Below are 17,987 nucleotides of genomic sequence, written 5' to 3'. Positions count from 1 at the left end.
GGAAGGAAGGAAGGAAGGAAGGAAGGAAGGAAGGAAGGAAGGAAGGAGGGAAGGAGGGAGGGAGGGAGGGAGGGAAAGAAGGAAGGAAGGAAGGAAGGAAGGAAGGAAGGAAGGAAGGAAAAAAAAAAAAAAGAATGTACAAGCCAGATGCTTTGTTCTCTCCAAACAGCAGCGTAGTGGGACATTGGTTTGAGTACTGGGTCATCTTTAATGATATCTAGATGTTTCAGATTTCCCTGATCATTATCAGTTTGATGTGATATTCAGGCTGATTAGCTACTTCTAGTGATGGATGCTGGCCACTCATTCAGACTTTCCATCTTTGTGGAAAGGCATTTGACATTGGTGCTTATAGGGTATTATGGACTTGGTGTGTATGTTCTTTTTTTAAATTTTTTTATTAACATATAATGTATTATTTGTTTCAGGGGTACAGGTCTGTGATTCATCAGCTTTACACAATTCACAGCATTCACCATAGCACATACCCTCCCCAATGTCCATCACCCAGCCACCCCATCCCTCCCACCCGCCTCCACTCCAGCAACCCTCAGTTTGTTTCCCAAGATTAAGAGTCTCTTATGGTTTGTGTCCTTCGCTGTTTTTGTCTTCTTTCATTTTTCCCTCCCTTCCCCTATGATCCTCTGTCTCGTTTCTCAAATTCCTCATATCAGTGAGATCATATATTTGTCTTTCTCTGATTGACTTATTTCCCTTAGCATAATACCCTCTAGTTCCATCCACGTCATTGCAAATGGCAAGATTTCAATTTTTTGATGGCTGCATAATATTCCATTGTATATATATACCACATCTTCTTTATCCATTCATCTGTTGATGGACATGTAAGCTCTTTCCATAGTTTGGCTATTGTGGACATTGCTGCTATAAACAGTGCAGTGCACATGCCCCTTCGGATCACTACATGTGTATCTTTGGGGTAAATACCCAGTAGTGCAACTGCTGGCTCATAGGGTAGCTCTATTTTCAACTTTTTGAGGAACCACCATACTGTTTTCCAGAGTGGCTACACCAGCTTTCATTCCTACCAACAGTGTAAGAGGGTTCCCCTTTCTCCACATCCTTGCCAACATCTGTCATTTCCTGACTTGTTAATTTTAGCCATTCTGACTGGTGTGAAGTGGTATCTCATTGAGGTTTTGATTTGTATTTCCCTGATGCCGAGTGATGTTGAGCACTTTTTCATGTGTCTGTTGGCCATTTGGATGTCTCCTTTGAGAAATGTGTGTTCATGTCTTCTGCCCAGTTCTTGATTGGATTCTTTTTCTTTGGGTGTTGAGTTTGGTAAGTTCTTTATAGATTTTGGATACTAGCCCTTTATCTGATAGGTCATTTGCAAATATCTTCTCCCGTTCTGTCGGTTGTCTTTTGGTTTTATTGACTGTTTCCTTTGCTGTGCAAAAGCTTTTTTTATCTTGATGAAGTCCCAATAGTTCATTTTTGCCTTTGCTTCCCTTGCCTTTGGGGATGTTTCTACGAAGAAGTTGCTGCGGCTGAGGTCGAAGAGGTTGCTGCCTGTGTTCTCCTCAAGGATTTTGATGGATTCCTGCCTCACATTTAGGTCTTTCATCCATTTTGAGTCTATTTTTGTGTGTGGTGTAAGGAAATGGTCCCGTTTCATTCTTCTGCATGTGGCTGTCCAGTTTTCCCATGGTGTGTATGTTCTTGGTTTTATTCTCCTTCAAGACCCTTGGATGGTAGAAAAATTGCTGCTTCCCCTTTAAAGGTTTTAGACTCATGGCCTCAGAAGACATGATGTTGTTTCTCTTTAATCCCATCGAGGGGAATACAGGATAGTGCTCAAGTTTTCCTTAAGCACATCTGGCTCCTATAGCCTTCAGTAAAGAGAAGGGGGTGCAAATGGCAATAATCAGGCTGCTTGAAGTCCTTGGCCATCCAAGAAGTTTCCTCTCCAGGGATGTGTCAACTTGGTTATTTCCATGGAAGATGTTCACGACTGAGGCATGGCCTCTGGTGCCCCCCAACTTCAGATTAATCACCTTTAGGGAACACAGGGCTTCCCAACCACCACTGGCTCTGTTCTAGAACTCAGTGAGTTGCAAAATAAGAAGAGTTACTAATGCCTTCTAACTTCTCATTCATGTTAAGAGTAAGGTCTATTATTTAAGCAGACATGGCCCTGAATCTCTCAGGGCTACTACCATCAGTACCCCAGGTGGGCCCTATATAACTGTGATAAAGAAGTTATCAAGAAGACGGAAAGGGACCTTTCTCAGACCAGCCTTTTCTTAGCACTTCTGACCATTTTCAGATTCCCCACCTCTGTGCATGTTTTTGAAAAACAAAACAAAATATGAAGGGTAAACCAGGAGCTAGTGAAACATTATTTATATTAGGTTAGAAGAGATACAGATGAGATGAGTATAACTTTAAATCCTTATAGATGAATTATGAATTAAAAATTAAGTTAAAATGGGAAAAAACTTAAAATTGAATGCAAACAAAAATAAATGAACCTAACTTCATATCCTAACTTCATGTCAAATTAATAACATAGTCACACACCAAAAAGAATTAATTGAAATATTTTTTAATATTTTATTTATTTATTTGACAGAGAATGATACAGCGAGAGAGGAACACAAGCAGGGGGAGTGGGAGAGGGAGAAGCAGGCTTCCCGCGGAGCAGGGAGCCCGATGCAGGGTTCGATCCCAGAACCCTGGGATCATGACCTGAGCCGAAGGCAGATGCTTAACCAACTGAGCCACCCAGGCGCCCCTAATTCAAGTATTTTTAACACAGTTTTCTTATTGTATACTCTCAATGTGTTGTATCCTAAGAGCACAAAAAATTGAAAATGAATTTTGAATTTTTTAAAAAGATTTTTATTTATTTTTTTAAAGATTTTATTTATTTATTTGAGAGAGAGAGAATGAGAGATAGAGAGCACGAGAGGGAAGAGGACCAGAGGGAGAAGCAGACTCTCCACTGAGCAGGGAGCCCAATGCAGGGCTCAATCCCAGGACCCTGGGATCATGACCTGAGCCAAAGGCAGACACTTAATGACTGAGCCACCCAGGCGCCCCTGAATTTTGAATTTTAACCCATATATTGTTGAGAGTGGTGTTGATAATTTTAAAACTATCGGCTCAGTCGTTAAGCGTCTGCCTTTGGCTCAGGTCATGATCCCAGGGTCCTGGGATCGAGTCCCACGTCGGGCTCCCTGCTCGGCGGGAAGCCTGCTTCTCCCTCTCCGACTCCCCCTGCTTGTGTTCCTGCTCTCTCTGTCTCTCTGTCAAATAAATAAATAAAATCTTTAAAAAAAATAAAGACTATCTCATGTATATCACAGGGTAGAGCAAATGAGTAAACATTTTAATGTTGTTGAGCACCAGGGTTCTCACATGAAAGAAGGGAGCCTCAAATATGGAATGGGGAAAAGGAATATTCCTTTTTAGATTTAAATTGGATTTAAGTATGAACTCATAATTTGAAAAAAATTAAAAATGTTTCCTAACTCTGTGCACTGAAAGATCTTAAAAATAGTGACATCTCAGGGACACCTGGGTGGCTCAGTCAGTTAAGCATCTGCCTTTGATTGAGGTCCTGATCCCAGGGTCCTGGGATCGAGTCCCTCATCGGGCTCCTTGCTCAGGGGGGAGCCTGCTTCTCCCTCTGCCTGCCACTCCCCCTGCTTGTGCTCTCTCTCTCTCTGTGTCAAATAAATAAATACAATCTTTAAAAAAAATAGTGACATCTCAGTATCAGTATGTACACTTACCATCTAGATAGATCTTGGCTTATAAATACCATACTCCACTGTCTCAGCTCTGAGGTGGGAACAGTCTGGAATCTTGTTGTATCAGAAAGTGAGAAAGTACTCCAAGACTGATGGGGACATTTCAAAAGGACATAGCAGCCTGTTCGAAGGGGCTTTTACTAGCCAAATTTGGTAATTTTGAGTATCAAAAGGAACGATGCTAATGGATTATAACCTACTGAATTTAAAAAAAGAAAATCCATGAGTCCTTAAGTAATACTAAAAAAAAAAAAAATCAAAGGGGCAGGAGATGTGAGGGGTTGGGGGCAAACCCTTCTTTATAAAAGAGTACTAGCTAATAAATGTAGAAAAATATATAGAATTAGAAAATCTCTATTTTGCATTACCAATGTAATTACTAATTATGACCAGTATCATCAAGAGATACTAAAATCATTACATAGGGGCACCTGGGTGGCTCTGACTGACTGAAATCAAGAGCATCCAACTCTTGATTTGGGCTCAGGTCATGATCTCAGGGTCCTGGAATCCAGCCACACCTCAGACTCTGGGCTCAGTGGGAGTCTGAGGATTCTCTGTCTCCCTCTTCCTCTGCCTCTCCCCCCCCCATGTATGCACGTTCTCTCTCTCTCAAATAAATAAATAAACCTTTAAAAAATAAATAAAATTATTAAGTAAAATATCATTTGGGAAAAAATATGCACAGTCTCAAAATGTCATCCCACATATTAAAAATTACACGAAGGAAAATGTGTCTTTACAATGGAGAGATTTGCCAGTAGGCATTACCATAACCAAATAATCAAACTTTGCCCTCTCCAGTTATAGGACAGATTAACATTATGAGCAAAGGGAAGTAAACAATGTCACCTGTGAGGTGTCATTGCCAAAAATGTTTAACCTGAGTCTTATCACAAGGACACTTCAGATTATATGGCATTGTACAAAAGAAGCTGCATTTAAAAAAAATCAATGAAAAGTCCAAAAAGAAAAAAAAGGTAGGGGGCTCTTTTAATTATGAATAAAGAAACATGGTAACCAAGTGCAATGCTTAATTCTTGATTAGATCCTAGATCTAAAAAGAAAAAGAAAAAACACAACCCTGGGACAATTAGTGAAACTCAGATGGGGGTTGGTATTAGAGAATATTATATCAGTGTTAGTTTAATTCCTAGGAGATAATAAAGTTATGTAGGAAACTGCCTTTGCTTTACTTATTAAATACATATTGAAGTATTTAGGGGTGAATATTATGATATGTTATTACCAAATTATTCAGCAATAACTAACAATAATAAAAAGTAATAAAGAGAAAAAGCAAATGCAACAAAATATTAACAACTGGTGAATCTAATTGAAGGGTATTGCATTGATCTTTTCTATAGTATTCAAAATAGAAAATGAGGGGAAAATAGTCGCTTTTCATTGATGATATATCCATCAGATAGAATTTAGTATAGTTATTGTTTTCAAATAGTTTCTAAACTATGGATATTTTCATTCTTCCCTTTTAAGAAATTTTAAATATTGAATAAATCAAATTTATAAAATTTATAAAAGATATTATAAATCACAATATAACAAACATTTATGTACCCATTAAAATAAGGAACACTGGACTCTTATTTCCCTCCCTGATGTTAATGTTTTTTTCTTTCAAAGGTAACCATTATTCTGAATTTTCTGTTTATTGTTCACTTGTTTTATTTACAGTTTTGCTAACTCCTAAACATTATATATTAACCTATATTATATTAGTTATATTAATATATAAACAATAACACTCCTAAACAATATATTGCTAAATTTCAAATCCTTTAGACCTTTTGTAAATGGAATCTATGCGTGTGTCTGAAATTTTCTTTTTACACTCAGTGTTACATCCCTGAGATTGATCCTATTGATATGTATAACTGTAATTCATTCATTTTACTGCTTTTTAGTAATCACACATTTAAAGAAAATCAGTTTACTACTGATAGACATTTGGGTTCTTTCTAGTTCTTTACTTTTTCAGATGTGCTGGTACACAAATAAAAGTTTTTCTGAAAGTAGAATTGTTGTGGCATAGGTTATATATATTTTAAATTTTACCAAATAATGCTAAATTTTTTTCCAAAGTGGTTATATTTACATTCCCATCAGCAATGTACATGTTTCAGTTGCAAATATTTGTTTGGTCATGCTTCTTTAAGATTTTTTTTTTATTTTAAAATAATTTTAGATCTACAAAAAAAGTCATAAAAACTGTACAAGGAATACATAAATGAAATTAATGCCACTTATGATAGCATCAAAAAGAATGAAATTACTAGGAACATATTTGACAAAATAAGTGTAAAACTTAGAAAATATTGTTGAAAGACATTAAAGAAAACCTAAATAAATTGAAAGACATCTATGTTCATGAATTGGAAGGCATTATTAAGATGGCAATATTCATTAAATGGATCTACAGATTCAGTGCATTCCCTGTCAAAAGCCCAGATGGCTTCTTTGCAGAAATTAACAAGCTGACCCTAAAATTCATACAGTACAAAGCTGCAGTAATCAAGACACTGTGATACTGGCATAAAGATAGACCTATAAATCAATGGGATAGAACTGAGAGAGTCCAGAAATAAATCCTCCTAATGTGTGGTCAACTGAATTTTGACCACCATGCCAAGACCATTCAATGGGGAAAGAATCTTTTCAACAAATGGTGGGGGGCAACTGGATATACATATACAAAAGAATAAATTTGCACTCCCACCTCACAAACAAAAAGTAACTCAAAATAAGTCAAAAACTTAAATATAAGAGCTAAAACTAAAAATTCTTAGAAGAAAACATGGGTGAAAATCTTCATGACTCTGGATTAAACAATGATTTCTTATATTTGACTCCAAAACACAAACAATAAAAAGATAAACTGGACACAATCAAAATTTAAAACATTTGTGTATCAAAGGACACCATCAAGAAAGTGAAAGGGAAATCACAGAATGGGAAAAATTATTTTTTTAAGATTTTATTTATTTATTTGAAAGACAGAGATAGAGAGCAGGAGCATGGGGAGAGAACGAGAGGGAGAAGCAGACTCCCCACTGAGCAGGAAGCCCCACATGGGTGGGACTCGATCTCAGGACCCTGGGATCATGACCTGAGCCGAAGGCAGATGCTTAACTGACTGAGCCACCCAGGCACCTCTATTTTTTTTTATTTTTAAAAAGTATTTAAATTCCAGTAAGTTAACATACAGTATAATATTAGTTTCAGGTATACAATATAGTAATTAAACACTTCCATACATCACCCAGTGTTCATCAGGATAAGTGCACTCCTTAATCATCTATTTAACCCATCCCCCCAACCACCTCCCTTCTGGTAACCATCAGTTTGTTCTCTATAGTCAAGAGTCTGTTTCTTGGTTTGTCTCTTTTTCTTTTTTTTTCCTTTGCTCGTTTCTTAAATTCCACATATGAATGAAATCATATGGTATTTGTCTTTGACTGATTTATTTTGCTAACCATAATACTCCCTAGGTTCACCCATGTCATTGATTTCATTCTTTTTTATGGCTGGGTAATATTCCATTGTGTATATATACCACATCTTCTTTATCCATTCATCAGTCAGTGGACATCTGGGCTGCTTCCTTAATTTGGCTATTGTAGATAATGCTGCTATAAACATCAGGGTGCACGTATCCCTTTAAATTTGTATTTTTGTATTCTTTGGATAAAACCCTGGTAGTCCAATTGCTGGATTGTAGGGTCGCTCAATTTTTAACTTTTTTTTTTTGGTAAGATTTTATTTATTTATTTGACAGAGAGAGAGAGAGATAGTGAGAGCAGGAACACAAGCAGGGGGAGCGAGAGAGGGAGAAGCAGACTTCCCGCGGAGCAGGAAGCCCAACGTGGAGCTCGATTCCAGGACCCTGGGATCATGACCTGAGCTGAAGGCAGACGCTTAATGACTGAGCCACCCAGGCGCCCCTCAATTTTTAACTTTTTGAGCAACCTTCATACTGTTGTCCACAGTGACTGTTCCAGCTTGCATTCCCACCAACAGTGCAAGAGGGTTCCCCTTTCTCTACATCCTCACTAACACCTGTTGTTTTTGTGTTGTTAATGTTAGCCATTCTGACAGTGTGAGGTGATATCTCATTGTAGTTTTTTTTTTTAAGATTTTATTTATTTATTTATTTGAGAGAGAGAGCAAAAGCAGGGAGAGTGACAGAGGGAGAAGCAGGCTCCCCGCTGAGCAGGGAGCCAGACATGGGCTTGATCCCAGGACCCTGGGATCATGACCTGAGCTGAAGGTAGATGTTTAACTGACTGAGCCACCCAGGCACCCCTCATTGTAATTTTGATTTGCATTTTCCAGATGATGAGTGATAATGAGCATCTTTTCTGTTGGCCATCTGTATGTCTTCTTTGGAGGAATATCTGTTCATGTGTTCTGCCCATTTTTAAATTGGATTATTCATTTTTGGTAGTGTTGAGTTTTAAAAGTTCTTTATATATTTTGGATACTAACCCTTAATCAGATAGGTCATTTGCAAATATCTTTGAAAATGGGAGAAATTCTTTGCAAATCATATATCTGAGAAGGAACATATGTCCACACCATTTAAAGGCCTATTACCACTCAATAATAAAAAGACAAATAGCCTAATTAGGTTATGGGTATAAAGGATCTGAAGAAGCATTTATCTAAAGAAAATATACGGATGACCAGTGAGCACATGAAAAGGTGCTCCACATTATTAACCAAAGGAGACATGAAAATCAAAACCACAATGAGATACTACTTCACACCCACTAGAATGGCTGTAATAAAAGAGAGACAATAACAAGTGTTGTTGAATATGTAGAGAGATTGGAACTTCATACGCTGCTGGTGGGAATGTAAATGGCATAGCCACTTTAGAAACAGTCTAGCATTTTCTCAAATGGTTAAACAATGAATTACCATGTAATAAAACAATTCCACTGCTAGATATGAAATGAGAGAGAAGTGAAAACATATGTTCACATATAAACCCATATGCAAAAGTTTATAGCAGTATTACTCATGATAGCCAAAAAGTGGAAAGAGTCCAAATGTCCATTATGTCCATGATGAATGGATATATAAAATGTGATAATCTATACAATGGAATATTATTCAGCAATAAGAAGAAATAAAAGTATTGATGCATGCTACATGGGTGAAACTTGAAAACATTACTCCAAGTGAAAGAAGCCAGTCATACACGATCATATATTGTTATGATTCCAATATATTATGATTCCAATTTATATTAGATGTTTAGAATAAGTGAATCTATAGAGAAAATAGATTGGTAGTTGCCTAGGGCTGGGGAACTCAAGGGAGAATTGAGGAATGATGGTTAAAAGGTATGGGCTTTCATTTGGAGGCCATGAAAATATTCTAAAATTGATTGTAATGATTGTACAACTCTGTGAATATACTAAAGCTATTGAAATGTATATTACAAATGAGCAAATTGTATGTGAACTATATCTTAGTAAATTTGTCAAAAAATAGTAGAGAGTTCACATATACTCTTCACCACCTTCACTTAAAGTTGACAACTTACATAACTATAGCACAATTATTAAAACAGGAAATCAATCCTGGAACAATACTATTAGCTAAAGACCTCACCAGTTTTCCCTTAATGTCTTTTTCTGTTTCAGGATCCAATCCAGGATCCCACATTACATGCAATTATTGTGTCCTCTTTGTCTCCTACAAAAGTGACATTTCTTCAGTCTTTCATTGTTTTGCATGACCTTAACACTTTTTGGCAAATACTAGTCAGTTGTTTTGTATAAAATCTCTCAATTTGGGAATGTCTGATGGTCTCTCACAATTAGATTGAGGATATTTGTATTTGTCAAGAAGACCGCAAAAGTGATACTGTGTCCTTCTCAGTGCATGGTATCAGGGGAACATGATGTTGATATGCCTTATTATTGGTGATGTTAACCTTGATCACTTGATTAAGGTGGTATCTGCCAGGTTTCTCCATTGTAATATTATTGTGTTCCTCTTGGTAGTTGATAAAAATATTGGGAGAATACTCTGACATTATGCTAATATACCTCCAATCATGAATTTTAGCATCTATCAGTGGATTTTGCCTACTGCTTATTGTGGTATTTGCATAATGATAACTTTGTATTTCTATCATTTTTCCTACACTTATTAGTGAAAATTCATTAATTGAATCCTTCTGTAAGGAGGAGCTCTTTCTACTCCTTTATTTATATCAGCATGGATTTGTGAACATTTATTTTATTCTATAGGTCATTTCCAACACTATCATTATTTATTTTGCTCTCAAGTTTTCTACTTTGGCCATTGGAAGCCCTTTTGGGTAGACTCTTTTGTCTTTTTTTAAGACTATTTTTTTTAGAGCAGCTTTAGGTTCCCAGCCAAATTGAAGGAAAGGTATGGAGATTTCCCATATACTCCTTGCCCCCACATATGCATAGCCTCTCCCATTATCAACATTCCCCACCAGAGTGGTCCATTTGTTATAATTAATGAGTCTTCATTGTTTGTGTTCCTTTAATATGTCACTATCCCTTTTTAAAATATTTATTTATTTGAGAGAGAGATAGTGAGAGAGAGCATGAGTGGGAAGGAGGGGGAGAAGCAGACTCCCTGCTGAGCAGGAAGCCCGACACGGGGCTTGATCCCAGGACCCTGGGACCATGACCTGAGCCAAAGGCAGACGCTTAACCAACTGAGCCACCCAGGCGCCCATCACTATCCCTTTTTATGTACTTCTTTATTTTCTGGAACCACAGACATTCCAAAGTTATTTTTAATTTCCCTACCCCAAACCTTGAGTTAAACTCTTCTCTAAGGAACTCTGATTCCTTTTGTTGAAGAATGCTATTTAGAAACCAAAATCTGGGGATGCCTGGGTGGCTCAGTTGGTTAAGCATCTGCCTTCAGCTCAGGTCATGATCCCGGGGTCCTGGGATCGAGCCCCATGTCAGGCTCCCTGCTCAGTGGGGAGTCTGCTTATCTGTCTCCCTCTGCACCTCCCCTTTGCTTGTGCTCTTTCTCTCTGTCAAATAAATGAATAAAATCTTAAAAAAAAAAAAAAAGAAACCAAAATCGAGGCTAAGTGTGCTTATCATTACTGGAGTATCATTATTCCTGGGCTCACTCAGGAGACAGAGGTATGAAATATATGTATGTTTATTAACCTGTGCATGCGTGCACACACACACACTCCTCTTTATTTCTGTATCTATCTATATATCTATATTTAAAAATATGAGTTGGTACTAATATATGAACACCAAAATGTTCGTTTTAGTCTTTCCCCTTTATTTGTAACTTCTTTCTATGACAGGGGAAAACCTACTTCTCCTTATCTATAATATATTCACTTCTTTGATTTTTTTCTAGCGGTTATGCAATTGATAACCTATACCCCTGTGACAAGCAGATTTGCTAACTGAAGTTTTTTAGTATAATTTTTTTGTCTTTAGCAGTAGAGTATCCAGCCAAAACACTGATTTACTTTACTTACATTTGTTCTTTTCATCCTCATCCCCTTCAGTGTGGTTATGTTAGGTTTCATTTGTTATTGTTTGGCTTCCATTTTGCCCACCTCTGCATCTCCTGCCCTGATCCTTGGTTGATTTCTTTTATTGCTATGGTTCTAAGAGCCAAAGCTATGCAAAATGGTATATTTGGAGAAGTGTCTGTCCCCACTGATACCTACCCCATTCCCTTTCTCTCCTTTCTACCACTTTTCCACCCACTCACCTGTAGGTTATTAATCTCTTTAGTTTCTGGTCTTTCTTTTGCAGAAATGAGGAGATACATATGGATTTTTTTCCCATCAACTTCTTTCTTACAATTATATTGTTTTAAAAATTTTAACTAATTCGATATGGTTCCATTTTGTTGTGGTTTTAATTTGTATTTTTCTTATTAATGAAGTTGAACATCTCTTCATATTTTCAATAGCCTTTGGGTTTTTTATTTTAGGAAATGTCTATTAAACTTTTTTTTGCTCATTTTCTCTTGGGTGTGTAGGAGTAATTTATGTGTTCTGAATACAAATCCTTCGTTAGTAATACTTGTTATGGATTTAGGAGGCTTGTCATTTTATTTGTAATGTCTTTGATGAAGAGTTCTTAAGTTTCATTTATCTATCCTCTGGACTTTTGTGCTTAAGAAATCCTCTATGAGTTCATATAGTTATTCTACACTGTCATTTAAAATTTTTAGTTTTGTCTTCTACATTTAAGTTTTTAATCTACCTGATTTTATGTATTTATTTATTTTGGGGTAAGGTAAGATCCAACATAATTTCTTGGTTCTTCACCAGTTATTAAAGTTACCACTGATCTGCAATGCAAGATTTATCATTAACCAAGTTTCCATATGTATGGGGTTCTCTTTCTGTGGTCTACCCCTGTGCCAGAACCACTTTGTCTTAGTAATACAGCTCTATAATTCTTAGTCCCTGGAAAGGCAAATCTGTCCTACCTTTTCTGCTTTAGGACTGCCTTGACTATTCTTGGTCCTTTGCTCTGCCATATACATTTTTAAAACAATTTTTCAAGGTTAAAAAAAAACTGTTAGAATTTTTATTGGAATTACATTGTGTCTCTAGATAAATTTGAGGAGAATTTATTTTTAACTATATTTTATGATATAGCTCTATTCAGGTCTTCTTTAATGTCATTAATAGTTTTATCATTTTCTCTATAGAGATCTTATACACCTTTATTCCTACTTAATATTTTATGTTATTGCCAATGTTTTTTTAAAAATATATACTTCTTAACTGTTTGCAGCTAGTGTATAGAAATGCAGTTAATTTTTATAAATTGATTTTGATTCTATCAACTTAACCAAATTCTTATATTTGATTTATCTGTGGATTGTTTTGCATTTTTTACACAGACATATTATTAATACATAATGATAGTTTTGTTTCTTCTTTTACAGTTACAAGTGAAAAATATCAGGATATACAATTACAAAATGCTAGGTAGCACAATATGCATAGGAAAAGACACAGGAAGGAATGCACAGAACTGTTCACAGTCGCTTATTTTGAGTTAAAGAATTATGGATAAATTTTTCTTTTTAATATATCTCTATACTTTCCAGTTTTTCCAAGATGAGTATCTATCACTTTCATAACCAGGAAAGAAACAAAACTTAAAAATAAAAGCAAGTCTAAAACAAACTTTAAAGGTAAGGATTACCTACTAAAAATGCCCAGTTAGAAATTAAAAAATCAAGTACCTATGATGTGCCTGCTCCCCACTGAAACTCACCACAGCAGAGCCAGATGGCTGCATAGTTATGGACCATTACACATGTTATATCTAAGAGAACAACCTCTTAGATTCATGGAACTTTGCTTTCCATTAGGGCATGTATGAAATTGACCTGTCAAAGGTCTTTATTCATTTATTTTAAAACATAGTCAACTCTTAATTATCCATAAGAAATATTTTTATTCTTTATGAATTATTTATGATCTTTTCATATAGTAAGTTACGATTAATTTGCACTGCTTATTTCCTAGGGATAAACTTAGGAAATATAGACTTATTTTCAACCGGCACTCTTCTCCCTCTGAGAATATACAGATTAAGGAAACAGAAACCCCCGGAGATTAAGTACGTTCTCTCTCTATTTGCTCACCTCCTCTATCACCGCCTCCCATAGTACGTACTTGCCTCCCATCATGACACTTTTCAAAATTATCCATCTTCTCCATCAAAAGCTTCATGAGGTTAAGACCTTTGTCCTGCACTCCTGTGCATCCCCATGACTAGCACAATACCTGACATAGTACCTGATACATAATGGAAGCTCAATAAACCACTATGGAATACTGAATGCATTTTATAAGAAATCCACTTTCAGAAAAATCAGAATACCTGCCACATTAAGTGTTTGATTGCTTTCAGGTATAGTCACAATAACATTTGGCTACATTTGGGTGGAAATTGAAAACAATGTCTGGGTAAAGTCTTCTCGGCGAAAAATGTTTGAAAGCAAAATGACCTTTCTGTTCATCTTTTCTTGCATAATGAATTTTTCATATGGTAAAACATTCTTCCTATTTTCTTTTATACCATTTAGAGCTATTACTTTACAGCATCTAGATGTTAATTGCATGTCTTTGTTAAATGAGCTGATTTTATCTGAAAAGAAAAGCTAGGTAAACAAAACTAAGTCAACATAATTTTATAAAATCTCTTAATTTAACTTGTTTCTTTTTAATTTTAATTTTTTTTCACATAGTTGTGGCTGGTGGGTGTGGCTGATACTAGATGTCGAATACCCTCTAGTCCTGGGAGCCCAGGCTGATCCTCAAGGTCCCCATGACATATCTAACCCTGAAATTAGCCTTCTGGTTCCTTCTCCTTCTTGGAGGGCTGTGGGCTTGAGTCACAAGGCTCTCATCTCAGGGGAGATTAGTCCTTCCCCCCATGCAGCTAAAGGCCTGGAAGAGGGGGTTGCCCTTGGTTTGGGTTTTTTCCCCCCAGCTTCATTGGGATATAATTGCCATATAACATTGTGTAAATTTAAAGTATACAATGTACACCTTGATGATTTGATACTTTTATATATTGTGAAATATTTATCATAATAAGGTTAGTTGACACATCCTCCACCTCACATAATTATCATTTTGTCTCTTCATTTGGAAGGAGGATTTTATGTTTTAATTGATTATCCCAAAAACACCTTCATGTGCTTCAAACTTTTTAGATGTTTGAATGTAGAAGTAATTATATTATGGACAGAGGTAATGATACAGTACTGAAATTTCCATTTCTGATATTTTGATATAGTAATTTTGGGTAATTTGGTTCATTTTATTAATTTGGTACATAATCCAACATCCATTGAGGACTGCCCATACTCTAGTTACTGTGCAAAACTGTCACTATATAAAATGAGTAAAAGCTCACAGTCTAGTTATGGCATATATGGACATCCTATGTTATTTTCCTTTTTCTTCTATATGTTTTGTTGCTGATTTGGGGGGTAAAGAAGGCTTGTGTGATTCTATTAATCAGGTCAAGGGCTATAGCTCTGAGTGGCCTATGGTCGCTATCATAGCAACACTTTAACATAAATAGAATTTAATTAGACAGAGGCCTCATACATTCGACCGCTCCTACTTAACATAGCAGATCATTCGTTCCCTGTTGCCCTTTGTGTGAGGTGTAGGAGGTGGGGTGGGGGGTTCTAAAGGAAAAGAAATCTGGTATTTCCTCATTAAATTGGGGTGGGGAATATGCAGTTTCCCCATACATATGCTCTGTAAACCTATACATAAGGCTACTACCTGGTATATCAGTTGACATTGAACTTCAGTTTATTTCATTTATATATATGTACGTGAAAAGATAAACTCTTTTTTTCTTCTTGGCAGGTGTCCTTGTAGACTTGGGTCTGGAGGAAAATGGGACAGCTTATCAGAGAGCAGAGAAATATGTTGTTCGTCTAGACAATGAGATTCAAACCAAGTTTGAAGTTTTTATGAGAAGGGTAAAACAGAACCCGTACACACTGTTTGTGCTGGTTCATGACAACTCCCATGTGGAACTAACGAGGTGATTGCTTCAGAGTGAGCAAATACAGTGTTTCTTCTAGCACAGCAATGATTTTATCATAAATTCCCGAAAAGCCCAGAGACCCTAAAACTTGGCATATTCTTATTGGTAACTTATTCCTACTCCTTCCCTATGCTCTCAACTTTCCCTACCAATTTAGTGTTGATTTCATTTTAACTTATTGTGAATGAATTTAGAAATCTTTGTTAAAGGGACACCTGGGTGGCACAGTCAGGTAAATGGCCGACTCATGGTTTCGGCTCAGATGGTGATCTTAGGACCATGATCTCAGGGTCATGATCTCAAGGTCCCGAGGTTGAGCCTGGCCTCGGCCTTAAGCTCCTGTGCTCAGTGGGGACTCTGCCTAAGTCTCTCTCTGTCCCTCCCCTACTCGTGGGGTCCTTCTCTCTCTCAAATAAATAAATATATCTTTTAAGGAAGGAAGGACGGGAGGAGGGAGAAAGAGAAAGAAGGAAAGAAAGAAAGAAGGAACCCCTGTTAAAAAGCTGTCTTCAGGGTATTGCAGAACTCAGCTGCCTCAGAGAAAGGACAACAAGCAGGAAGGTTGAGGTTCATGAGCTTCCAGAAGGGCCATGTGCTTTCTTTTCCCCACCCTTCTTCCTCCTCAGTTCTTTTCCCTTTCTCCCCCCTTCCTCTTTTCTTTCCTCTTCTGCTGTTGCTCCTGTTCCTTGCCTTTCTCCCGACCTGCATACCTTTAACAGTAGTAAAGATGCCATTTAAAGATCTGAGAGCAGGGGCACCTGGCTGGCTCAGTCAGGAGGAGCATGTGACTCTTGGTCTTGATGTTGTGAGTTTGAGCCCCACGTTGGGTGTAGAGATCACTAAAAATAATAAATAAACTCTAAAAAGAATTTTTTTAAAAAAAGATCTGAGGGCGCCTGGGTGGCTCAGTTGGTTAAACGACTGCCTTTGGCTCAGGTCATGATCCTGGAGTCCCGGGATGGAGTCCTGCATCGGGCTCCCTGCTCAGCAGGGAGTCTGCTTCTCCCTTGGACCCTCCCCCCTCTCACGTGCTCTCTCTATCTCATTCTCTCTCTCAAATAAATAAATAAAATCTTTAAAAAAAAAATAAAAAATAAAAAAAGGTCTGAGAGCAAATCTGAAACCTTCCCCAATTTACCAGTTTAAACAAGAGTATATCCTATTTCTCAGGTGGGTTAACAGTGAAAGGATAGTAAATTAGTAAATGTGGCATGATGGAGCCAGTTTTGCTCCCAGACCAAATTATAGTAATTATCTGTTAGGGTGTATCTTTGATCTTATGGGTTAAAAAGGCAAGTTCAGGCATCATCAGGTGTTCATAGATTTTCCTTTCTTCAGGACACACTGAGATTAAGAATATGAAGGATTTGGGGTCTTTTGTAGAAATAACAGAATTACAAAAGTGCTTGTTCAAAAGCCAGAATGTGTTTGACACTCCACAATCTGAACTCTAAATCCATATGTAGGTGTAAATAAGATCTTGCATAGCATATTAGATTTGAAAGAAAGAAAGAGAGAGAGAGAGAGAAGGAAGGAAGGAAGGGAGGGAGGGAGGGAGGGAGGGAAAGAAAGAAAGAAAAAGAAAAAGAAGAAAAGATTGAATTTTGCCCAGATGCTGTTCAGTTACTCCTTGTGTTCTATGAGCAAAAATGATATACCTCATCTTTGAAAGTTTGGGGTAATAGCTCTGAGGATGTATATTGGATGTATATCGCTCTATATTTAATTCCCCAGGGTACTGAGGTTATTTCTTTGACAAAAAAAAAAAAAAATACGTGGTTTTGAGGCTGCATAGCAACCTGGTACATCCAAATTGAACAGAACTGAAAATGATTCAGATATAAAAATTTTGGTCATGAGGAGGGAGGGGTTAAGTGGCCCCTGTGTAACCTCCCCATAGTATAACATGCTCAAGGGAGGAAGGAGAGTGACATTAACACAGGGGGGATTCCTCGCAGTTTGGGGGCCTTTCTGGGGTACCAATCATTGCACAGTTATAAGCATCATGTTTTGATGGAGAAACTCATTCAGATGAGCTTTCAGACCAAAGTGATCCATCTCAGCTACAGATTTAGGTATCCTTGGCCTGTAGAACTGAGTTACACTTTGAGGTATATCAGAGGCAGACTGAAACAGGAAAAAAAAAATATCTTTGAGATCTGTCTGAAAGTGGTAAGAAGGAGTGTAATTATGGCTCTTTCAAATTAAATGTTGGTTGCCTCTAATCCTGCTCCCAATTAAAGAGGACTAGAAAAATAAAAATGAAAACATTATCTCCATTTTGGTGTCTGCTTCTGTATCTGATCCCTTAAATTAGGAGGTATTAATGTGACTTTCAATATTTCTACACAGTGTCATTTCGGGTTCTTTGTCACATGGTGAACCCAGTCATGGATTGGCTGATAGAGTCATTAACTGCAGAGAAGTCCTGGAAGCTTTCAATCTGCTGGTGCTCCAGGTTAGCTCCTTCCCGTACACACTGCAGACCCAACAGTCTCGAATCAGCTCCAGCAATGAGGTTCACTGGATACAGCTAGACAACATGGTGAGTCTCTGTTCTGCTCTCTGATACACAGTCATGTTCTCAGTTCCCCAGGGAGCAGAA

At 37.1% G+C, this 17,987-nt stretch overlaps 1 protein-coding gene across 9 annotated transcripts in view; it reads left to right on the top strand.

Moving 5' to 3' along the window:
* GREB1L (GREB1 like retinoic acid receptor coactivator) overlaps nucleotides 1–17,987 on the top strand; it is a 272,431-nt gene that overhangs the window by 209,219 nt on the left and 45,225 nt on the right. For all 9 annotated transcript variants that reach the window (XM_073898430.1, XM_073898429.1, XM_073898428.1 and 6 more), the window contains 2 exons: nucleotides 15,199–15,379; nucleotides 17,735–17,927. In XM_073898430.1, the coding sequence (XP_073754531.1) occupies nucleotides 15,199–15,379; nucleotides 17,735–17,927 (374 nt within the window). The remainder of the gene's footprint in view (nucleotides 1–15,198; nucleotides 15,380–17,734; nucleotides 17,928–17,987) is intronic.

Source organism: Callorhinus ursinus, unplaced genomic scaffold (assembly GCF_003265705.2).
Source record: "Callorhinus ursinus isolate GAN/ISIS: 27379988/994484 unplaced genomic scaffold, GSC_fseal_2.0 scaffold11, whole genome shotgun sequence".
NCBI lineage: Eukaryota > Metazoa > Chordata > Mammalia > Carnivora > Otariidae > Callorhinus > Callorhinus ursinus.
The sequence above is the reverse complement of the archived record's forward strand: the minus strand, read 5'-3'. Positions and strand labels throughout refer to the sequence as shown.